Here is a 25,868-nt window from a genome sequence, read left to right as displayed (position 1 = left end):
TCCTAACTTTTAAACATGTATATTTTGTTTGTTAAGGAAAAAATTTTGTTCTTGATTCGCCTCTTTATTCGAATGCTTTTTTCTGTGTGCCTGGATAAATCCTCTGTTTTGATATACCATGAGGGTGGCCTACTCCCTCGGGAATTTTCGATGCCCGAGCGCCAGGAATCCTGGGTCCTTTTCAAGTCCCAGGTGGTGGGTTGCTTGAGCTCATATGGCTCACGCATTACCACGGGTCTTTGAGCACCAGGGTGGTGGATCACCTTGGTTTTTTGGTGCCAGGGTGGCAGATCGCCTGGACTTACATGGCTCGTGAATTACCACGGGCCTTTGAGTACTAGGGTGGTGGATCACCTGGGTTTTTTTTGGTGCCAAGGTGGCAGATCACCTGGACTTACATGGCTCGTGAATTACCACGGGCCTTTGAGTACTAGGGTGGTGGATCACTTGGGTTTTTTTTTGGTGCCAAGGTGGCAGATCACCTGGACTTACATGGCTCGTGAATTACCACGGGCCTTTGAGTACCAGGGTGGTGGATCACCTGGGTTTTTTGGTGCCAGGATGGCAGATCACCTGGATTTTTTTTGGTGCCAGGGTGGCAGATCACCTGGACTTACATGACTCGTGAATTACCATGGGCCTTTGAGTACTAGGGTGGTGGATCACCTGGGTTTTTTTTTGTGCCAGGGTGGCAGATCACCTGGACTTACATGGCTCGTGAATTACCACGGGCCTTTGAGTACCAGGGTGGTGGATCACCTGGGTTTTTTTTGGTGCCAGGGTGGCAGATCACCTGGACTTACATGGCTCGTGAATTACCACGGGCCTTTGAGTACCAGGGTGGTGGATCACCTGGGTTTTTTGGTGCCAGGGTGGCAGATCACCTGGACTTACATGGCTCGTGAATTACCACGGGCCTTTGAGTACCAGGGTGGTGGATCACCTGGGTTTTTTGGTGCCAGGGTGGCAGATCACCTGGACTTACATGGATCGTGAATTACCACGGGCCTTTGAGTACTTTTGCGATTACAATAGATCAAAACATACCTTTTATTTATACAAATGGCAGAAACATAATTTACAGGTGCATATGTACTTTTAAGGATAATAAGACTTAAGATGCAGAGTATTCCAGGGCCTCTGTAGGACTTTGCCCCGGCTGTCCTCCAAATATCAGGCGCTCCTTCCTATCATCCGAATTACTTTGTAAGGTCCTTCCCACTTTGCTTCTAGCTTCTTTACCCCTCCTGCCGGATTAACTTTCTTCAGTACCAAATCTCCTATATGGAATTCCCGGGTTTTGACCTTTTGATTGAACGCCTTGATTATCCTGCTCCGGTAGGCTTCCATTCGAATAGCGGCCCGTTCTCTTTTTTCTTCAATCAGGTCTAACTCTTACGTCCTGTCCATGGTTTCTCCCTCTTGGTGAGCTCTCACCCTGGGGGAGGTCTGTCCGATTTCCACTGGGATCACGGCCTCGGACCCATACACCAAGCTGAAGGGTGTTTCTCCTGTGGCCGTCCTGGGGGTAGTGCGGTAAGACCATAGCACACCGGGAACCTCCTCCACCCAACTTTTACCAGCACCAAAGAGTCGGGTTTGTAAAGTTTGGATGATAGTCCTGTTAGTTACTTCCGTTTGTCCGTTGCTTTGGGGGTACGCCATGGAAGTGAATACCTGCTTTACCATCATCTCTGTGCACCAATCCTTTATTTTCTTTCCCTGGAACTGCCTCCCATTATCCGAGACAAGCTTCTGAGGTAAACCAAATCTGCAGACAATGTTCTTCCAAATAAATCCCAACACCGCCTCTTCAGTGATTCTCGCTAATGGCTCAGCCTCCACCCATTTAGAGAAATAATCCACTGCCACCAGTAAGAACTTTCTCTGTCTGGGGCCCACAGGAAATGGTCCCACGATATCCATGCCCCACTGATCAAAAGGGCAGGATTCCCACATCGGTTATAACTCCGCCGCTGGCTTGTGAGAAAAATTCCCAAACCTTTGGCATCCTTCACACGTCTTGACTACCTGCCGGGCATCCTGCTGCAGGGTGGGCCACCAATATCCCGCCAATAGGGTACGCCGGACCAAGATCAGAGCCCCTCCGTGATCTCCGCAACAGCCTTCGCGTATTTTCTGAAGTACATACCTCCTCCTTGGGCTAGGCACCTTAGCAAGGGACCCTGAAAAGATCGCCGGTATAACTTTTCATTAATCAAGGTGAATCGAGCTACCTGCCTTCTGAGCTTCCGGGCATGTGCCTCCTCCCCAGGAAGGATTCCTGTCTGCAAGTACTCTAAAAGGGGAGCCATCCAGGATCTTTCCGAGGCCTCTTCTTCCCTTCCTTCAATGGCCATCACCGACCCGGACTGTTGTATCACCTCCCGGCTATCAATACCAGTGAGGGATGATGCCACCCTGGCTAGGGCGTCTGCCTCCGCATTATGCTCCCTGAGAATTTGCTCAATGCTCCAGCTAGAAAATTCTTCTCCTTGCTGTTTGATAAGTCCCACATACTCCTGCAATCTCTTCTCTCTGATGCTAAAAGTTCCCTGAACTTGCTGTACTACTAGTTGAGAATCCGAATACACAATCACATGCCTGGCTCCCGACTCCCGAGCCAATTTCAAGCCCGAGATTACTGCTTCATACTCTGCTTCATTGTTTGACTTGAAAGATGATAATCTTATCGCCACTTTAGTTTTTTCCTGAGTGGGAGAAATGAGAATCACCCCCACTCCGCTTCCTTCCAAACTGCTGGCCCCATCCACAAAGATTCTCCACACCTCCTCCTGTCCAAATGTGATGACCTCGGTCAGGAAGTCAGACAAAGCTTGTGCCTTAATAGCTGCCCGAGGCCTGTACTCTATATCGTATTCTCCCAATTCTACTGTCCACTTTACCAATCGACCTGAAGCATCCGGTTGAGTCACCACCCGGCCCAAGGGGCTATTGGTCAGGACAGTGACCGGATGCGATAGGAAGTAAGGTCGGAGCTTCCGGGCAGTCAAAATAAGGGCCAAGGCCATCTTTTCCATTTCACTGTATCGGGTCTCGGGCCCCTTCAGAGCATGGCTTACGTAATAAACTGGCTTTTGATCTCCTCCCTCTTCCTTTATTAACACCGTGCTCACAGCAAACTCTGTCGTGGAGATATAAACCCACAATCTCTCCCCTGGTTTGGGCTTAAACAGTATGGGCGGATTTGCCAGATGCTCCTTTAATTCCTGGAAAGCCCGTTCACAATCCTCACTCCATCCAAATCTCTGAGCCTTCCTCAACACCTGAAAGAAAGGATGACTCCGGTGGGCAGACCGAGCAATGAAACGAGACAGGGCAGTGACTCTTCCAGTCAACCGCTGCACTTCCCTAATGGAGGAGGGTGATGGCATCTCCCTCAGAATTTTTACTTTCTCCAGGTTTACCTCTATTCCTCTCTCGGTCACTACAAATCCCAAGAATTTCCCGCTTTTCACTCCGAACACGCACTTGGCCGGGTTAAGCTTCACCCCGTACCTTCGCAAGGTACCAAAGGTTTCTTCCAAGTCAGGAATAAAATGGTCCCTGGTCCTGGATTTCACCAGAATATCATCCACATATACCTCGACATTTCGGCCCAATTGATTTTTGAAAACTCTATCCATCATCCTTTGATAGGTGGCTCCTGCATTCTTTAACCCAAAAGGCATAACCACATAACAAAACGTTCCTTCTGACGTAACAAAACTGACCTTATCCTGATCCTCCCTAGCCAGGGGAATTTGATGGTATCCCTGGTAAGCATCCATAAAGCAAAGCAGCTCATAACCAGAGGTAGAATCTACTAACTGATCAATCCGGGGCAGGGGATAGCAGTCCTTGGGGCAGGCTTTGTTTAAGTCTCGGAAATCTATGCACATTCTCCATTTCCCTGTACTTTTGGGTACCAGCACTACGTTAGATAACCAAGTAGGAAACTGTACCTCTTTAACGTGCCCTGCTTCCAGAAGTTCCCGGACTTGCTCAGCAATGACCTTGTCTTTTTTTGCCCCGAAGTGTCTCTTCTTTTGCCTGACGGGCCGGGATCCTGAGAGGATATTTAGCCTATGTTCTGCCAAATGGGCCGGGACTCCAGTTAGCTCCTTAGGAGACCAGGCAAACACATCCGCATTCTGGGTCAGGCAGGTCTTTAATTGCTCAACCAAAGCAGGCTCCATCCCCCGAGCCACCCGAGCGATCTTCCCCGGTTGTCCAGGCACTACCTCCACCTCCTCATATTCTTCTTTTACTTCTCCTACCGTGCACACCTCTTCTTGTCTGGAACCATCTCTCCTCTCCGTCCCTCGTGCCCTCTTGTTATCCACCCGAATGGTGTCCGCATAACACCGTCGGGATGAGTGTTGATCTCCCTTTACTTCGCTCACTCGATCCCCCACTGGGAATTTGATCTTTTGGTGGTAAGCGGAAGCGACAGCCCTAAAGGCATTTAAGGCCGGCCTTCACAGAATAATATTGTAGGAAGATGGGGCCTCCACCACGGTGAAGAGGGCCATGACAGTCTTCTTTGTATCACCCGATCCTAACGTAATAGGCAACCGCACTTCTCCTTTAGGCCGAATGGTATGTCCTGCAAACCCATACAGGGATGTTTTTACAGGGTTAACCTCACATCCCCGCAAGTCCATTTGCTCAAACGCATCCTGGAAAATGACATTCACAGAACTCCCCGAATCCACAAACACCCTTCTTATGTCATAGTTAGCCACCTACGCTCGGATAAGTAAAGCATCTTTGTGGGGTAAGCACACTCCCTCCAAATCCTCGGGCCCAAATGTAACGACTGGGCAGGGATCTGGTCTCCGGGCCTCGATTCCCAGGACCTCTCTTTTGCTCCAAGATTTCCGAGCCCTATTAGAGTCCCCATCAGTGGATCCTCCCGAAATCATGTTGATCACCCCTTTGGAAGATCCCTCTCGGGGTCCTTTGTCAGGCCCCCGTGACGTTACCTCCCGGGATTTCGAGGGGTCAGGCCTATTGTCTCGCGAGATGTCAAACCGGGGTACCCAGGGGCGTCCCCTCTGCTTTTTCTCCACATGCTTTGTTTCCTCGGGCACAGGCTGTCCTGGCTCCACGACGAGCCTCCAACACTCGCTAGTGTCGTGTGTGTTAACCCGGTGTATCGAACAGTATTTTCTCGGCCTTTTTGGAGGCAATGGCTGGACATTCTCCTCACACAAGTGGATTTCCCGATCCCGGGCTACCCTGTGAGGAGCAAAAGCAGCAAGCCTCCCCGATTGATCCTGCCTTCTTCTTCCTTGACTACCCTGGTTTCCTCTCTCCTTTTGCTCTTCCCTCCTGTCCTTCTCCCTCTTTTGTCGCTGGGCCTCCTCCATATTGATATATTTCTCGGCTTGAGCCAAGAGGTCCTCGAAGTACCGGGGGGCCCTCTTGACCAGAGACCGGAAGAATTCTCCTTCTCTAAGCCCTTGCGTGAAAGCAGTGATTTTGGTTTCAGGTGCACATGCAGGCATTTCCAAGGCCACTCTATTGAACTTTTTAATATAAGCTCTTAGAGACTCCTCGTTTAGCTGCTTTATCTCGAAGAGGCTGAGAGTGATTTTCTTGTATCGCTTGCTGCTGCTGAAGTGTTGCAAAAAGACCTCCCGGAATTCTTTGAAAGTCTTAATGCTTCCTTCTTCCAGATTTTCGAACCATCTCTGGGCGGAGTCCACCAAGGTAGTTAGAAATACCTTGCACTTGATTTGATCACCATAACAATGCAACATTGCCACGTTCTCAAACCGGGTTACATGCTCCTCGGGATCAGCGCTGCCATCATACTCTTTGATTTTGGCCGACTTGAAATAGACTGGCAATGGCTCCCCAATGATTTCTGGAGAGAAGGGACAGCCCAAACTTTTGACCCGTGCGGATTCCCGCGGGTCAGTATTCTCCAGTTTTTGTATTTTTTGCTTCAACATTTCCAGATCCCCTGCCATGGTGACATTTGCCGATCCTGCATGTGAATTTCCCTCATCCTCCACGTGTATGCCTTTACTCTTCTCTTTCTCGGGCCTCGGTCCTGGCTCTCCTTCCCTTTCTACTTCTTTTTCATTATCCTTCCTTTGGCCCTCCTTTTCTCCTTGTTGTATCGCCATGATTCTTTGTAGAGACGCGTCCACCATAGCATCCACTTTCTCCTGGATTGCGGCCACTGCTCGACGAGAGCTTTCAGGATCATCGATGATGGTCATATCTACGCCTTAGACTCAATTTCCCACAGACGGCGCCAATGATGCGATTATCACAAAATGACTACCCGGGGATGGGTAAATTTCCGAGCGGAAAAGGTAGGCGAAGATACAAAATATATGAATATCTTATTCGTTTGGAGACGAAGTTCTACCAATATTTTTTTAGAGAGTCAGTCCATGCCCTACCTTGCCCCCCAGGATGGGCTTTTATACTCGCCCACCCGGGTCCTCAATGATTACTGGGTATGGCCTTACTGACAACTTTTAGTGTGATAAAATGGTTATCACGTGTGATTTAGACCCCCATAATTTCCGGACAGAGCCCACTCCTTTGGATCGTGTTTAGTAATTATTGGATTTGTGATTTGAACCTAACATACTTCAAATAAACGTGGCCGTTTTCTGGCCCTAAAAATAGAAAGGCCGGGGCCCCACTGGTTTTCCTTTCCTTTCCTAACTTCCGAAGGCTTACTCCGGGAGGTTCTAGCTCCCAGGCCCCTTACCCGGGTTCCTTTCAATCTCCTGTATCGTTCCGGGTGCTAAGGCCTCCCAGGTTAAGCCTTTCTTGCAGATCCCAGGTTACTGCCCCCCAGTCCCGGGTTCTTTAATATGTTGCGGTTACACCATCCTCTCGAGTCCAATCCACCCGGGGTATCGTCATCCCGGGTATGTGATATCATCACACTTTCTAAAGATAGTCGGGCTAGGACCTGCTCCGCTGTCCCGAGAAGCTAATACCATCTTTTCGGGTCCAATCCACTCGGGGTATCGTCATCCCGGGTATGTGATATCATTTGACAAAACTTTTAAAACAATAAGCCCCCTTAAAACTCCTTCCTTCCTCTATTCTACCTACAGGAAATAGGAATGCCTATTTCAAGATTTTTCTTACTAAGGTTTTATATTCGTGTGAATTTCTTCCCTGCAACTCGTTGTGTTTATAGTTGAAGAGTATTAATGTTTCATAATTTCTCATAAAAATTTCAACATTATGGCCATTATTTTTTGAGACAATGGTTGCAATGATTTGTTGGCATTATGGCTGTGTGTCTTACATATAATGGACATTTAATTTGAAAATTTTGAAGTCTAAAGCAAAAAAAAATTTTAATGAAAAAATAATGTTATTCATATGAAGAAGATTGAAATTGACTGACTGTTAGAATATTTTTTTGAATTCATTTAATATTTTCAAAAATTTTATTGCCGATAACGAACGATAATCAAAACTGCGAAATTTACGGAGACCTTGTGTCCGTTCGCGAGTGGACGTCTTGGTTCATGAACGGATGCACGTCAATTCAGAAAAAATACAACTGTTCGGAATCGTCTCTTAATTTTTATATATATGTTGCATCATCATATTCAAAGCTTGTCTTGCTTTCTGTTGGTTTTGTTTATTTCTTGACAGAGATTTTCTTATAAGGGAAACATCTCTTAAAAAATAGCGTTTAAAACGTGTCTTGGACTCAATCAAAATCCTTTATATTATTTTCGAAATTCTTTAATACTGACGGTTGAAAATAATCATATATAGAATGAAAATTGACAGTTGTTAAAAATTAATATAGAACTAAAAAGTTAATAATAATTAATGCATAAATCAAGGACTACAAATATCATATCTGTATATTTTCATGCCTCAATTTGCTACATTAGCTATTGATAACTGTTACAAAAAAATATGTTTATAGTTTAGCAAGTTGACTACCAAGTTTAGTGAGACTCATCCGCGACAGCTTAGACTCGCCATTAATTTTAGGGAAAATAGTTTTTTTTTCATTAACTTGTTTATTTTTTGATTTATCCTTAATGTTTTAAAGTTTGATTTTAGTACACTAATTTTTGATTTCGGGTTATTTTGTTCTAATTTCTAACGTGTTGCCGGAAAATAATGACATGACACAAAAAAAAATGATGATGTGATATAGGAAAATCTGACAAGTCAAGCTGTCACGACTCACATCAGCAACTGGACCGAAATAATAAAAAATTAAAAGTTAGTGTATCGAAATCAAACTTTGAAAAACTAATATTGAACCAAACCCAAAAAAATCATTTTCCTTAATTTCAATATAAAGTTAGTACTTGTAACTAATTTGGGACGCATTATTCCAATTCTATGAATTATTTAATTTGTCCACGATATTATATATATATATATATATATATATATAATTTGTCCACGAATTTAATGTATTTAATACCAATTAATACCGATTACTTTTATTTTCGGTGTGTAATGTTTAAACCCTTGGACTGATTCATTAGATAAACCGTGGTTGTTAGTCATGTAAATCACAATTCACAATAGTCAAATACTCAAAGCACTCTGATTGAGATTCTTTTCTTATAAAAAATATGTAGATATATTTAGGGGTGATCACATTTTTAAAAAAACCGCCCAAACCGTCCACCCTGCACCGCACCGCTCCGCACCGTCGTATCTTATTTTTTGAAATAACCGCGGTTTTTAAAAAAAAAAAACCGCCCCGCCGCCATGGTTCGGTTATAATTTTTGGCCCAAACCGTCCCGCACCGCACCGCCGTGTATAGTGGTATTTAGCTAGGGTTATATTTATAGCACATTGTATATACATTATACACAATAGATTCGATCTTATGCCGCCTCCATTCTCTTTTCTCCCAATTCTTCTTCAAAAAATTTTCACCTCTTTCTCTCTTCATAATCTATTTACTAATTCTCTATACAAATATTAATCTTCAACCTTGCCTAAACATATTATAGTTGATTAACTTTATTATGTCGCTTGATTGTTATTTTATTTAGTTTTATTTTGTTTATTATAATTTTCATTCATTATTTTAATAATTTGAATAAAATTTTTTTTTTCCATTTTACCTATCATTAAAAAAACCGTGAACTGACCACAACCGCTTAAAATCGCCGAAAACCGCGAAAACGATTTTACATATAAAACCGCAACAAAAAAATAAAATATAACCGAACCGCAATTGACAATTCGGTTTGAATTTCTTATGAAAAACCGTCAAACCGCACCGTGATCACCCCTAGATATATTGCCAAAGATTTTATAGATTTGATTAGATATCAATATGCTTTCCCCGCCTCAACAAATTTTTCCGAAAACATGAACAAAAGAGATCAATCAAACTCAGGATCATCGATTAAGCTCCAACTCGTATTATTCACTTTATTTGGATAGGTTTGAGTCAGTCCGCCTTGGAAAATTATTGTATTCTCGACTTGAAACTAATCAAATAATTAATTAGACCCTACCAAGTTGTGGGGGAGTTGACAGCAATACATGCATATCTTCCAACCAGACAATGAAACAAGTCCGATGCAAGAAATTCAATATATAGAGGTAATAATATAGATTTTGGAAGGAAAAAAAATATTTTATTTTAAAAAAAATAAAATTTATATACTTTAGAAAAATTGCATTCTAAAATTTAATTTTTTTTCGTATTCATACAATCTGGCGTACACGTCTAGTTGATATAAAAAAATAAGCAAGTTGCATAAAACATCCAAACCATGATAACGAAACAGATATTACACAAATACTTTGATGAAAACAATAAAGCAAACGTACAAGGCATAATATTCAACTTGAATAAGCAAAATTCAAATATCACCTCAACATTAATAATTGAAAAAATTGCAAATTTAGTCCTATATTTTTATCACTTTGCGATTTTGGTCCTCTATGTTTTCACATTTCAGTTTTGTCCTGCATGTTTTGATTTTTGGCAATTTTGGTCTTTTTTATTAAAAAATGCTTACGTGGCACTGTACACGTCAGCTCCACATCAGCACTGAATTGGTGCCACTTCAGCGCCACGTCGGAAAAATGACTTAAATTGCCAAAAAAATAAAAATAGCGGACTAAAACTGAAATCTAAAAATATAATGGACTGAAATCGCAAAGTGACAAACATAAAGTAAAAAAAAAACAATTTTCCATTAATAATTTTGTGAAACCAGAAGAAAACCACAAAAAAAAAAAGACATGGGAGCTGAGATTTCGAAGCAAATCGAACGGAGGAAAGCTATCGCCAGAGAGAAGAAAATATTGGTCGACATGTTATACGGCCAAGGATCGGAATTCCCCGGTTCCGATTACGTTCCGCCGGACCGCGCAAACTGGATGTCTCTTCTCAACCCGGACGAAATCAAGATCAACCAGATCGTATGGCCCGGAACCCATGATTCCGCCACCAATGATATCGGCATTCCTCTCGTCACCAGACCCTTGGCACAATGCCAGTCCCTCTCAATCTACCAGCAGCTGCGAATCGGCGCTCGGCTACTCGATATTCGGGTTCAAGAACATGGCTTGGTATGCCACGGGATCCTTGTTTCTTACAGCGTTGACGTTGTTCTCCATGATATCAACAAGTTCCTAAAGGAGACACGTTCCGAGATCATAGTCCTGGAAATCCGAACCGAGTACGGGCACAAAGACCCGCAGGACTTCGATAAATATCTGGAAGACCGTCTTGGACAGCACTTGATTCCTCAAGACGATCAAGTTTTTAGTAAAACGATATCCGAGTTACTGCCCGGACGGGTCATCTGCGTGTGGAAGCCGAGGGAACCGCAGCTGCCGAAGGCGGGTTCGGGGTTATGGAGTTCGGGTTACTTGACAGACAACTGGATTGACACGGATTTGCCATGGACGAAATTTGAGAGCAACATAAAGTATTTGAGAATGCAGCAGCCGGTGGTGCATAGGAGGCACTTTTATCGGGTCGAAAACACGGCCACGCCCCAGGCCGATAACCCGATAGTGTGCGTGAAGCCGGTGACGGGTCGGATCCACCCGTACTCGAGGTTGTTTATGTCTCAGTGTTTTGTGCGAGGGTTGGGTGACAGGCTGCAGGTTTTATCGACTGATTTTATCGATGAGGATTTTGTTGATGCATGTGTGGGGCTTACTAGTGCAAGGGTTCAAGGAAAAGCTTGATTTAAATCACTATACTCTATACATACATATATCAAACTTATATATTTCATTGATTTGCACCTCAATTTATGCATATTGTATTAATTAATATTCGATCTACTGCAAACACACATCGTGTGTTGGGTTAGTTTGATATTAAATATGAATTGATCAACATTGTCAATTAGCCCAAAAAAAAAAACATATTATTTGAAATGATATATATGTTTCGATCCTTCTTCTAGTCATGTTATATAATTTTGTTTGCATTGTTTGAAACAAACAAACTAGCTTGTAAGTTCTTACGCTTAGAACCGAGCATTTATCACTTAGATCAAAAATTATAGCCAGTGATATAAATAAGCAGCTTAATTTTATTTTTTTTTTATATATATAAACCGTATAGCCGACCAAACACCCCGGTTCGGTCGTTTTTGGAGCAATACAATTATTGTACCCGGCCCCTACTAACATTTTCTATCATACAACGTGAATGATAAGTTCAAAATTATGATAAACATCGTTCGTTTTCATTTATATTGGCCTCATGAATTTGATTTTGATGAAAATTATTGACTTCAATTTTGGATAAATTTGAAATCTATTAAAATGACTAACTTCAAGCTAGTTTAATGTGATTGTGAATTATTTAATTCATACACGATATAACTAATATTGTATGTTATTTTACGAGATTAGATTAGAGCTCCTTTTAGATTAGAACATTATAATGTTCGTTAGGAATATTCTAACACAAATACTCAAATGTTATTGTTTATATGTATATATATGGAATCGTTTGAGTTGGTCTAATTTTACCAAGTTCACTTAGAAAAAAAAATTCGATTTGAAAATAACCAGATGACCGTACCAAGTTGTGGCATTTGACATGAATAGAAATATCAAGCATCCAATGAATTCGAATTTCGACCAAGTCCAAGTGACGATAACCCGATAATGTGCGTGACGGATTGGATCCACCCATATTCGAGGTTGTTTATATCTCAGTGCATTGTTCAAGGGTTGGGTGACAGGCTGCAGATTTTCTCCACTGATTTCATTTATGAGGATTTCGTTGATGCATGTGCGGGGCTTACTAGTGCAAAGGTTCAAGGAAAAGATTGATTTAAATCACTATACATTAATGTATCAAACTTATATTTATGAAATTATATCTCGATTTATGTCTGATATTGTATTACTCGATCTATTGTTTTGATTGTTTGAATTAAAACACAAAGTAATTAATTATATGTGTGTTGAATAAAATTTCACGGGGTTACATGAATATATATATATATATATATAATGTTTGTGATTTTGTTATTTTCTTTCCAACAAAGGAAAAGGTAATATCAAATTTGGATGAATTTATTCATTACGTAGCCAAAACATTTAATTACCCTAAATAGGGTTTTGGTGGATTGTGGTGCATCAACGCTTGCTTGAATTTTGAAAATTCTTGGTGGGTTGTGCTTACTGACAATAAAGAAGTCAAAGACGTTGAGAGGGCTTTTAACGAATACACTCCGACGCTCAAATCAACTATTACATAAAAAGTTTTTATGAAAGCATGGGTGTGATTATGCAAATGAAAAACATCCTTAAAAGGTAGGTGAGTTGAGGCAAGAGGCTCTAAATGAAAGAGTGGGTGCCCGGTTAGCCAACTTGTGGCTAAGGGCTTTTATGACTCTATATATAAATAATCTTTGTTTAATATAATTTACATTAATTAATGGCATTTTCTTTATCTTTCTTCATAATGTAATATTGTGATATACTATTGTTGTTTTGATAAAGACATTGAATATACTATAGTGTAAGTAAGATGAGATAGTGAATAAAAAGAGATCAATATTATGAAACACATCTTATAGTCACTGTATATTCTAAACAGTTTTTAGTCAATTGAGCCGTCCGCTAATCAGGATAAGGATCGCTCGAGATTGAGACTAGAATTTGTGATGCCAAGTACCACGTTTCATTGGTAATGAACATGGAGATGTTCAAAGCATGCAAATGGATATTCATATGATGAATGATCGAACTACCCTATTCGGACTTTCCAAGTGGTTATTATTATTTGAGTGGATAAGTCCGCGGTTTTGGTTGTACACCATTAGTCCTTACTACTTGAAACATCATTGAGACTCTATATGTTAGTACAGTACTTTGACTCGTTTACCGACTCTAACGGGTCATCAGGTATCGGAATTGGGTACAGTTATGACACATATAGGAGTCGATGCTTGTTTTCAAGGATTCACCACATGCTTGCGAGTGTGGATATCCTATGCGATCTGAGGAGATATTAGTGTGACAAATCTCTGGCCAGAGTACATGATGTGCTTTAGGTTACTTGGTTTCCTCGTAGCACATGCGATGTCACTGTTTGATCTTCAAGATGCATTGCATATTTATCAAATCTCGAACGACTCTCGATGTACCAATGGTTGTTGATTCGATCGGGATATATGGATGAAGGGACCGTACTGTACGCTAACCAAAACCTACTGGTTCTTGCAGGCACTATCAGTGATACCTAGGGAATCATGGGGCGATGTGAAAGAGTTGATGCCTCGCTAGCCAACTTGTGGCTAAGGGCTTTGAGAGTCTCTTTTTGTAAACAATCTTTGTTTAATATAATATACGTTTTTTAAATGGCGTTCACTTTATCTTATTATTATATAATGATATACTGTTGCTACTTTGATAAAGACCTTGAATATACTAAAGTAAGATGAGATAGTGATTATAGAGAGATCACTGTCATGAAACACATCTTATGTTCACTGTATATTCTAAACAGTTCCTAATCAATTGAGCCGTCCACAAAGAAGGATAAGGATCGCTCGAGATTGAGACTAGCATTTGCGATGTCGAGTACCACGTTTCATTGGTATGGAACATAGAGATGTTCGAAGCATGCAAATGGATATTCATATGATGAATGATCGAACTGCCCTATTCGGACTTTCCAAGTGGTTATCACTTATCGAGTGGATATAGTCCGCAGTTTTGGTTGTACACCATTAGTCCTTATTACTTGAAACATCATTGAGACTCTATATGCTAGTACTGTGCTTTGAATCATTTACCGACTCTATTAGGGTCATCAGGTGTCGGGATTGGGTACAGTTACGACACATATAGGAGTCGATGCTTTGTTGTCAAGGATTCACCGCACACTTGCGAGTGTGGATATCCTATGCAATCTGAGGAGATATTAGTGTGACGAATCTCTGGCTAGAGTACATGATGTGTTTTAGGTTACTTGGTTTCCTAGTAGCACATGCGATGTCACTATTTGATCTTCAAGATGAATTGCATAGTTATCGAATCTCGAACGACTATCGATTTACCAATGGTTGTTGATTCGATCGGGATATATGGATGAAGGGACCGTACTGTACGCTAACCAAAATCTATTGGTTCTTGCAGGCACTATCAGTGATACCTAGGGAATCATGGGGCGATGTTGCTAGGCGCTCTTACCATGATTCGTTGGGTAAGTCGGAAATTGTTGTACCGAGTCACAAGGAGTTGTGAGCCCACGGCTAGCTGTATCCCTGAACCATTGAGGGTCACACAAGTAATGGATTTCTAATCCCCGTTGAGATAATTAAATTTAAAGAGTTAAATTTAGTGGATAAAGAAGTAGGATTTCTTATTTAAGAATAGAGGGAGTAAGATTTCCTAAAATGACATAGTGATGGACATTTTTGGAAATCACTGAATTTGGATTCAGAAAATTTATCTTGACTTTAAAAGATGCAGAAATGGTTTCTGTGCACATTGGTGAAATTGGTTTATCAATCTGAGTCACGATGAATTTTATATTAATTTCTGAACATGCGGGCTTTGCTTGTCAGGCTTGAACTTATGACTAATGGGCCCTAAGCTGTTAGCAGCCCACATTATAAATAATTTATTGCAGTGCAGAAATTACACAACACAAGGCATAAAATTCGAAACCCTAGAGCTCTCTCACTAGAGATTTCGGCCACCCCCCCTCCCCTACTGTGTTCAAGAATTTCAGTCTGCAAATTTCGAATTTACAGTCTGATTTAACAGATCATATCTGTTCTATCTCTTCGTAGAAACTTCTGATAGACTTTCTAGTGCAGTCTATCAGAGGGATTAAACTTCTGTTCGTGGACCTGATTGAATAAACGTTCGTTCATCAGTCCCTGGGATACACAACAAGAGCAGTTTAATCTGTTGGTGTCCACAATCTCGTTTCGAGATTTTAAGGTAAAATTTACATTGTTTAAATTTTATGTTATCAATTTTAATCGTAGGAATTTGATACCCATATAGAATCGTTCCATATAAAAATTTTAAAACTTTCGCTGCACCGAGTATCATTTTCTTTTTCGATCCGGAGAACGACCGTGATCCAACAGTGGTATCAGAGCCAGGTTGTTCTCGGATTTTACGATTAAAATTTATTTGATTGTACCGGCCTCGATTTTTCAGAAAAATAAAACGAAAATTTTAAATTAAATTCCAGGGCAATCGGGCAGCGATTGGCTGCCCACCTCCACGTGGGCAGCCCTGTCCCACGTGGAGGCCGGGCTGCCCGGGATTGTCCCGGGCAGTCCGGAAATTATAAAATTTAATTTTTTGATTTTTTGAAATTTTTGAAATTTCAGTTTTTGGTCCGATTGAAAATTGTTTTTGATTGGTCCACGAGGCATCGGATCAAATTGTTTGAGTCCGAAATTTTAAAAATTGATTTTTGGATAAATTTGAATTTTTTGGAAAATTTATAAATTTATCCATTAAATTAGATTTTATAAAATTAATAATTTTGGTGCAATTGATAATAAAATATGATTTTATGTATAAAATTGGATTTTATATGTAAAATATGATTTTATGGATAAACTAGATAAAATATGATTTTATATATAAGATAAGATTTTATGTATGAAATATGATTTTATCTATTTATATTTATTGACATTACATGATATCCAATAAATTAATTTTTGAATTAAATATTATTGGATAAGGATGATCGATTGCCATGACCAATATTATAGGTGTATGTTAGGTTGTTTACATTTGGTTTTAATTATTATTGTTAGATTTATTAATGGGCCTGGTTTATGGCCCAATATGAATTGTTATATTTAATAAAAGTGGGCATGGTTTATGGCCCGTTCCCACCCCTTAAATATGTATCCTCTGCTTGTCATCGAAATTTATTGTAAATTTTAGACTTAGTGGGAGATGAAGATTTGAAGACAAAGGTGGGCCCATCAGACAATAAAGACCGAAGAAATGTAAATTGGAAGCACAATGTAATAGGATTGCATTGCATACTTGCATATCACCTAGGATTGGACTTAGACTCGTGATTGGCAACCACGGGTCGATTAGTAATGGAATCTATCATCCTAAAATATAATATATGATATTATTGTTGTATGCATGTTTAGAACTAAATTGCATGAATCCCGCAAGCATACAAATGTTGATTGATGAGACAAATTTTTTAAAATTAAAAATCCCTCATTTTAAATATGATTTAAAATTGATATCAAGTTAAACAAAAGGGAATTTAAATATTGTTTAAATGTTCCTACCTTCCATCAACGATCAATGTATGAGATGCTACCCGCGGGCACGGTCCGGCTCATATTATTGAGGGGGCCCATTCGTCGGAAAGTTGTACATTAGATCGACACATGTTGTAAGTTGGGTGGAACTCCCATGGGATTGGCTCATATTATTGGGGGATCCACATGGCGACCGTCCATCACAACTTAATATTGATGGGTTATCTTGACATGTCACAATAAACGGCGTCATATTATTGGACCCTTATTGGACATGAGGTAAAAACATGGGGGTTACTTTGGAAGTAATTGGGCTCTACCTTTTGAAAATTATGGTTGGCTGATATTATTCGGGACTATTATTTGTCAATTGGACTCCTTGTTCCCACTAAAAAAAATGTTTCTCGTTTTCACTAGAGGGTAGTGAAATCGTTAAAATAGTGGGAGTGAGATTCATAAAATAAATTTCGCCTTATTTTATGTCTTAGTAAATTAATTAAACAATCACTGATTATTGTCTGTTTCTTTTCAGTATTTCATTAAGATGAATTCGCGCAATCCACTATTCTCTATTCTCGAACAAAATAAACTGACTGGCGCAAACTATATGGAATGGTTCCGTAAGTTGAAGATTGTCTTGACCTCGGAGAAGATGTTGTACGTGTTAGAAAAATCTCCTCCGAAGGAAGCACCAGCTGATATAAGTCCGGAAGAGTTGGCCAAACTTGATAAATGGTGGGACCATGATATCAAAGCCAAATGCTATATGCAAGCTTCGATGTCTGATGAACTCCAGAGGCGATTTGAGGATACCGTGAATGCTGCTGACATTCACGCACAACTCAAGGAACTTTTTGGGGCTCAATCGAGAGCTGAAAGGTTCGTTACTGTAAAAGAGTTAATGACGTGTCGCATGCGTGAAGGGACTTAGGTCCGTGATCATGGGGTACGCGTGATTTGGCTCATTCAGAAGTTGGTAACGCTTGAATTGGTATTGGAGAATGAACTCAATGTAGACTTATTACTTCTCTCTCTTCCTTCATCGTTTGACGGTTTTGTGGTGAATTTCAATATGAACAAGATAGAGGCCTCCCTTGAAGAGATGGTCAATATGCTTGTAACTTATGAAGCCACTTTAAAGAAGGATAAACCGGTTCTCTTGGTGGGCTTCTCTTCTTCTGCTAAGAAGGGGCCAAGTACAAAGGGTAAGAAACATTCTGCCCCATCCAAGAAAACCGGACCCGAGAAGAAAAACAAGACAAAGGCTTCAAAAGTGGAAAAATCCAAGGATGTTTGCCATCACTGCAAGAAACCCGGTCATTGGAAACGTAACTGCAAGGAATATCTCGAGCAGTTGCGAACTGCGAAGGGTATGTTTTATATTGAAATAAATGTTTCACTTAATACTATTTCTTGGGTATTGGATACCGGATGTGGATCTCACATTTGCAATGATTTGCAGGTGATGACAAGAAGTCGCAAGCTTAGGATGGGTGAGACCCAGCTGAGGCTCGGAAATGGTTCTCGAGTTGAAGCCAAAGCTGTGGGAGACATTTGTTTAATTTTGCAGAATGATTTTAAGTTATTTTTTAGAGATGTTTTATATGTGCAAGATTTGGTTAAAAACATTATTTCTATTTCTATGCTTGATAGGGATGGTTTTTCTTGCAATTTTGTGAATGAGATTTGCAATATTTACAAGAATGAATGTTTAATTGGATGTGAACAACTTGAAAACGATCTATATAACTTAAAATTAAAAGGCGTTCCAATTAATTATGTTGATAAACCGGTAACAACAAACAAAAGGAAAATCGATAGTCAAAACCCGGCAAACCTTTGGCATGCTAGGCTAGGTCATATTTCCTCAAGAAGGATGAACAAGCTAGAGGGATAGGGCATGTTTGATATGTCTGATATTAACTCTCTACCTACTTGTGAGTCCTGCCTAAAAGGAAAAATGACTAAATCTCCTTTCAAAGGGAAGCCTGAGCGTAGTCAAAATCTGTTGGATTTGATCCATACATATGTTTGCAGACCATTTAGTATTAGTACAAAATTTGGTCACACCTACTTCATTACCTTTACTGATGATTATTCTAGGTATGGGTACTTATATTTGATGAAATATAAGTCTGAATCATTTGAAAAGTTCAAAGAATTCAAGGCTGAAGTAGAAAACAAACTATGTAAGAGTATTAAAGCACTTCGATCAGATCGAGGTGGAGAATACTTAAGTACCGAGTTCTTGGATTATCTAAAAGAGAATGAGATTCTTTCTCAGTGGACTCCTCCTATGACACCTCAGCTGAATGGTGTTTCGGAGCGTCGCAATCGAACCTTGTTGGACATGGTTTGATCTATGATGAGCTTCACTGAGCTCCCACCTTCATTTTGGGGCTATGCTCTTGAAACAGCGGTATTGTTGTTGAACAACGTCCACACTAAAGCAGTGGACAAAACACCATATGAGTTATGGAATGGCAAAGCTCCTAAGTACTCGTACTTGAGGATTTGGGGATGTCCTGCTTATGTGAAGCAGACAGTGGGAGATAAGTTGGATAGTCGATCCACCTTATGTTATTTTGTAGGGTATCCGAAGAATTCAATCGGATATTATTTCTATCATCCTACTGAAACAAAAGTGTTTGTTTCAAGGAATGCCACCTTCTTGGAGAAGGAGTTCTTATTGGATAGGAAAAGCAAGATGATGGAACTCGAAGAAATTCGAGAAGAACCCGAGATACAAAATAACGATCCTATACCTCAAGAATCATCACAAGACACGCCTATTACTAGAAGATCCGAGAGGACTTCTAGGCCTCTTATTAGATATAGTCTTCTTCTTGAAGGGGATCAAAGTGAACCCGACATTGGATGTGATCCAAGAAACTTCAAGGAAGAAATTTCTGATGCGGATTCGAATTTATGGCTTGAAGCTATGCAGTCGGAATTGTTCTTTAGTAGATCCTCCCGATGGAATTGTTCCAATAGGGTGTAAATGGATCTACAAGAGAAAACTTGGGCCTGATGGTAAGGTACTGACCTACAAGGCACGATTGGTTGCAAAAGGTTACACTCAAAGACAAGGTGTTGACTATGATGAAACTTTTTCACCAGTCGCAATGTTCAAGTCCATAAGAATCCTTATTGCCATTGCTGCATGGTATGACTATGAGATATGACAAATGGATGTGAATACTGCATTCCTTAATGGAAACATTAAGGAAGAGATCTATATGATGCAGCCCGAGGGATTCACATCCATGGGAAGCGAGCATAAGGTATGTAAGCTTCAGAGATCGATCTATGGTCTCAAACAGGCATCAAGAAGTTGGAATCAGAAATTTGATGAAACAATAAAGGATTTTGATTTCATCAAGAACTCGGAGGAACCATGCGTGTACAAGAAAGTAGTTAAGGATGCTGTGACATTCTTAGTACTTTATGTTGATGACATCTTACTCATTGGGAATGATGTAGGGATGTTGCAGTCAAAAAAGATATGGTTGTCAGGTAGATTCTCGATGAAGGATTTGGGTGAGGCGTCCTATATTCTAGGGATACAGATCTATAGAGATAGATCTAAGAGAATGATAGGACTTACTCAAGCTACCTACATCGACACTATATTGAAAAGGTTTTCAATGGATGAGTCCAAGAGAGGACATCTACCTATGTGTCATGGAGTCTCTCTATCCAAGTCTATGTGTCCCAAGACTGACGAAGAGATAGAGAAAATGACACACATACCATATGCGTCAGCCATAGGGAGTATCATGTATGGGATGATATCTACCAGACCGGATGTGACATTTGCTCTGAGTGTCACGAACAGATATCAAGTCAATCCCTGTCAAATGCATTGGAAAGCCGTGAAGGATATTCTTAAGTACTTGAGAAGAACTAAGAATGTATTCATGGTTTATGGAGGAAGAGAACTGAAATTGAAAGGCTATACCGACTCTAGCTTCCAAAGTGACGTGGATGACTCGAAGTCAACTTCTGGATTTGTGTTCATGCTCAATGGCAGTGCTGTCTCTTGGAAGAGTTCCAAGCAGGACACCACAGCGGATTCCACCACTGAGGCAGAATACATTGCAGCATCAGCTGCTGCTAAAGAGGCCATTTGGATGAGGAATTTCGTCCAAGAGTTGGGCGTTATTCCTGAAGCTTTTGGTCCAGTCCCGGTGCACTGTGACAACACGGGTGCCGTTGCTCAGGCAAAGGAACCAAGGTCTCATCAAAGATCCAAACATGTACTGAGAAAATACCACATCATCCGGGAGATCGTGGAAAGAGGAGAGTGGCCTCTGCAGACAATATCGCTGATCCACTTACTAAGCCCTTGCCAGGACCATTATTTGACAAACATCGCGAAGCAATGGGACTACGTAGTATGACTAGTTGGCTTTAGGGCAAGTGGGAGATTGAAAGAGTTGATGCCCCGCTAGCCAACTTGTGGCTAAGGGTTTTGAGAGTCTCTTTTTGTAAACAATCTTTGTTTAATATAATATACGTTCTTTAAATGGCGTTCACTTTATTTATTATTATATAATGATATACTGTTGCTACTTTGATAAAGACCTTGAATATACTAAAGTAAGATGAGATAGTGATTATAGAGAGATCACTGTCATGAAACACATCTTATGTTCACTGTATATTCTAAACAGTTCCTAGTCAATTGAGCCGTCCACAAATAAGGATAAGGATCGCTCGAGATTGAGACTAGCATTTGCGATGCCGAGTACCACGTTTCATTGGTATGGAACATAGAGATGTTCGAAGCATGCAAATGGATATTCATATGATGAATGATCGAACTACCCTATTCGGACTTTCCAAATGGTTATCACTTATCGAGTGGATATAGTCCGCGGTTTTGGTTGTACACCATTAGTCCTTATTACTTGAAACATCATTGAGACTCTATATGCTAGTACTGTGCTTTGACTCATTTACCGACTCTATTAGGGTCATCAGGTGTCGGGATTGGGTACAGTTACGACACATATAGGATTCGATGCTTTGTTGTCAAGGATTCACCGCACACTTGCGAGTGTGGATATCCCATGCAATCTGAGGAGATATTAGTGTGATGAATCTCTGGCCAGAGTACATGATGTGTTTTAGGTTACTTGGTTTCCTAGTAGTACATGCGATGTCACTATTTGATCTTCAAGATGAATTGCATAGTTATCGAATCTCGAACGACTCTTGATTTACCAATGGTTGTTGATTCGATCGGGATATATGGATGAAGGGACCGTACTGTACGCTAACCAAAATCTATTGGTTCTTGCAGGCACTATCAGTGATACCTAGGGAATCATGGGGTGATGTTGCTAGGCGCTCTTACCATGATTCATTGGGTAAGTCGGAAATTGTTGTTCCGAGTCACAAGGAGTTGTGAGCCCACGGCTAGCTGTATCCCTGAACCATTGAGGGTCACACAAGTAATGGATTTCTAATCCCTGTTGAGATAATTAAATTTAAAGAGTTAAATTTAGTGGATAAAGAAGTAGGATTTCTTATTTAAGAATAGAGGGAGTAAGATTTCCTAAAATGACATAGTGATGGACATTTTTGGAAATCACTGAATTTGGATTCAGAAAATTTATCTTGACTTTAAAAGATGCAGAAATGGTTTCTGTGCACATTGGTGAAATTGGTTTATCAATCTGAGTCACGATGAATTTTATATTAATTTTTGAACATGCAGGCTTTGCTTGTCAGGCTTGAACTTATGACTAATGGGCTCTAAGCTGTTAGCAGCCCACATTATAAATAATTTATTGCAGTGCAGAAATTACACAATACAAGGCATAAAATTCGAAACCCTAGAGCTCTCTCTCTAGAGATTTCGGCCGCCCCCCCTCCCCTACTGTGTTCAAGAATTTCAGTCTGCAAATTTCGAATTTGCAGTCTGATTTAACAGATCATATCTGTTCTATCTCTTCGTAGAAACTTCTGATAAACTTTCTAGTGCAGTCTATCAGAGGGATTAAACTTCTGTTCGTGGACCTGATTGAAGAAACGTTCATTCATCAGTTCCTGGGATATACAACAAGAGCAGTTTAATCTGTTGGTGTCCGCAATCTCGTTTCGAGAATTTAAGGTAAAATTTACATTGTTTAAATTTTATGTTATTAATTTTAATCGTAGGAATTTGATACCCATATGGAATCGTTCCATATAAAAATTTTAAAACTTCCGCTGCACCGGGTATCACTTTTTTATTCGATCCGGAGAACGACCGTGATCCAACACGATGTTGCTAGACTCTCTTACCATGATTCGTTGGGTAAGTCGGAAATCGTTGTTCCGAGTCACAAGGAGTTGTGAGCCTGCGGCTAGCTGTATCTCTGAACCATTGAGGGTCACACAAGTAATGAATTACTAAACCCCGTTGAGATAGTTAAATTTAAAGAGTTAAATTTAATGAAAGAGAAGTTGGACTTCTTAATTAAAGGGAGTGGAATTTCCTAAAATGACATAGGGATGGACATTTTTGGAAATCACTGAATTCGGATTCAGAAAAATTATCTTGACTTTAAAAGATGCGGAAATGGTTTCTGTGCACATTGGTGAAATCGGTTTATCAATCGGAGTCATGATGAATTTTATATTAATTTCTATAATAACGGGCTTGGCTTGTTGGACTTAAGTTATGGATTATGGGCCCTAAGGAATTAGAGTCCTAATAGAGATATAACTTAATCCAGTCTAGAAATTATACATAAATACATGTGAAGTTTTCGAAAACACTACATTAATTCCTATTTGGTATTTTCGAAAATCAAATAAAATAAAAGGAGGGTTTTTCGAAAATCCTCTCTCCCTTTTTTGAGAAAATTCAATCTGTGATTTTTCTGAAAAGTCACTTTCTGAATTGACAGATCAAATCTGTTTATTCTCTACGATAAACATCTGATTGATTTCTAGTGCAATCAATCAGAGGGTTTCTGTTTTCTATTCGTGGACCTGATTCCGGAGATTGATCGAGCGAGTCATCGGTTCCCGGGATTTACAACAAGAGCAGATTAAATCTGTTGGAGTCCACTAATCAAGCCATTGCTTGAAGAGGTAAAAATATTTAATTGTGATTTTTTATTTTTACTTGCAAGATTTTAATCGTTTGGATTTGATACCCACGATATGGAATCGTTCCATATAGAAAAATAAAATTTTTAAACTTCCGCTGCTCCGGGTATCACATCCGTGTGATCAGAGAACGCGTGTTCCAATAGTGGTATCAGATCCAGGTTGTTCTTTGATCAAACGATTAAAACTAATCGATTGTACAAAATTTTTAGCCTCGGTTTTTTGAAAACAAAACGAATTTTTAAATTAAAATTTTGAAGGAAACAGGGCAGCGCTTTGATCGCTGCCCAGTGCGCTGCCCACCTCCACGTGGGCAGCCCTGTCCCACGTGGAGGCGGGGCTACCCGGGAATGTCCCGGGCAGTCCGAAAAAAAATTAAAATTTTAATTTTTAAGAATTTGAAATTTTTGAAATTTTAGTTTTTGGTCCGATCGAAAATTGTTTTTGATTGGTCCACGAGGCGTCGGGTCAAATTGTTTGAGTCCGAAATTGTTAAAATTGATTTTTGGATAAATTTAAATTTTTTGAAAATTTATAAATTTTATCCGTTAAATTAGATTTTATAAAATTAATTATTTTGGTACAATTGATGATAAGATATGATCTTATGAAAGGATAAGATAAAATTTGATTTTATCTTTTTAATTATGATGCCATTGCATGTTATCCAATTATTTAATTATTGAATTAATTATTGGATAAAAGGATGATCGATTGCCATGACCAATTTTGTAGGTGTATGTTAGGTTATTTACATTTGTTTTTATTGTTGTTGGGTTTTATTAATGGGCTTGGTTTATGGCCCAAATTTGAATTGTCATTTGTAATAAAAAGTGGGCCTGGTTTATGGTCCGTTCCTACCCTTAAATATGTATCCCCTACTTGTCATCGAAATTTATTGTAAATTTATTAGACTTAGTGGGAGATAAAGATTTGAAGACAAAGGTGGGCCCAGCAGACAATAAAGACCGAAAAAATGTAAATTGGAAGCTCAATGTAATAGGATTGCATTGCATATTTGCATATCACCTAGGATTGGACTTAGACTCGTGATTGGCAACCACAGATCGATTAGTATTGGAGTCGATCATCCTAAATATAATATTTGATATTATAGTTGTATGCATGTTTAGAACTAAATTGCATGAATCCTGCAAGCATACAAATGTTGATTGATGAGACGAATTTTTCAAAATTAAAAATCCCTCATTTTAAATATGATTTAAAATTGATATCAAGATTAACAAAAGGGAATTTAAATATTCTTTAAATGTTCCTACCTTCCATCAACGATCAATGTATGAGATGCTACCTGCGGGCACGGTCCGGCTCATATTATTAGGGGGGCCCGTTCGTCGGAAAGCTGTACATTGGATCGACACATGTTGTAAGTTGGGTGGAACTCCCATGGGATTGGCTCATATTATTTGGGATCCACATGGCGACCGTCCATCACAACTTAATATTGATGGGTTATCTTGACATGTCACAATAAAGGGCGTCATATTATTGGGCCCTTCTTGGACATGAGGTAAAAACATGGGGATTGCTTTGGAAGAAATTGGGCTCTACCTTTTGAAAATTATGGTTGACTGATATTATTCGGGACTATAGTTTGTCAATTGGACTCCATGTTCCCACTAAGGAAACAAGTTTCCCGTTTTCACTAGAGGGTAGTGAAATCGTTAAAATAGTGGGAGTGAAATTTATAAAATTAAATCTTGCCATATTTTATGTCTTAATAAATTAATTAAACAATCACTGATTATTGTCTGTTTCTCTTCAGTATTTCATTACAATGAATTCGCGCAATACACTATACTCAATTCTCGAACAAAAAAAATTGACTGGCGCAATTTATACGGAATGGTTCCGTAAATTAAAGATTGTTCTAAACTCGGAGAAAATTTTCTACGTGTTAGAAAAGAATCCTCAAAAGGAAGCACCGGCTAATATAAGTCCGAAAGAATTGGCAAAACTTGATCAATGGTGGGACCATGATATCAAGGCTAAATGTTATATGC

At 39.8% G+C, this 25,868-nt stretch overlaps 2 protein-coding genes across 2 annotated transcripts; one reads left to right on the top strand and one right to left on the bottom strand.

The window, feature by feature from the left end:
• Window positions 1-2,096: 2,096 nt before the first annotated feature.
• LOC140871442 (uncharacterized) lies at window positions 2,097-6,236 on the bottom strand. Its single transcript, XM_073273948.1, has 3 exons — window positions 4,791-6,236; window positions 4,567-4,682; window positions 2,097-4,479 (listed from the first exon to the last, which is right to left on the bottom strand). The coding sequence occupies exons 1-3, from the start codon at window positions 6,234-6,236 to the stop codon at window positions 2,097-2,099; spliced, it is 3,945 nt and encodes a 1,314-aa protein (XP_073130049.1).
• Window positions 6,237-9,820: 3,584 nt separating this feature from the next.
• Window positions 9,821-11,395, top strand: LOC140872181 (uncharacterized). Its single transcript, XM_073274968.1, has one exon. The coding sequence runs from the start codon at window positions 10,235-10,237 to the stop codon at window positions 11,189-11,191; it is 957 nt and encodes a 318-aa protein (XP_073131069.1). The 5' UTR covers window positions 9,821-10,234; the 3' UTR covers window positions 11,192-11,395.
• The last annotated feature ends 14,473 nt before the right edge of the window (window positions 11,396-25,868 follow it).

This window comes from Henckelia pumila, unplaced genomic scaffold (assembly GCF_033568475.1).
Source record: "Henckelia pumila isolate YLH828 unplaced genomic scaffold, ASM3356847v2 CTG_461:::fragment_3, whole genome shotgun sequence".
In the NCBI taxonomy this organism is placed as follows: domain Eukaryota; kingdom Viridiplantae; phylum Streptophyta; class Magnoliopsida; order Lamiales; family Gesneriaceae; genus Henckelia; species Henckelia pumila.
This window is presented reverse-complemented; position numbering and strand designations above follow the sequence as displayed.

What these genes read in the sequence shown, in the direction of transcription:
- LOC140871442 (XM_073273948.1), bottom strand. Translation starts at nt 6,236, where the DNA reads ATGACCATCATCGATGATCCTGAAAGCTCTCGTCGAGCAGTGGCCGCA. An exon ending in GGCCCGAGGATTTGGAGGGA is followed by an intron (nt 4,683 to 4,790) that starts GTGTGCTTACCC and finishes GTCATTTTCCAG; the next exon opens with GATGCGTTTGAGCAAATGGA. An exon ending in GAAGTGCGGTTGCCTATTAC is followed by an intron (nt 4,480 to 4,566) that starts GTTAGGATCGGG and finishes TATTCTGTGAAG; the next exon opens with GCCGGCCTTAAATGCCTTTA.
- LOC140872181 (XM_073274968.1), top strand. Translation starts at nt 10,235, where the DNA reads ATGGGAGCTGAGATTTCGAAGCAAATCGAACGGAGGAAAGCTATCGCC.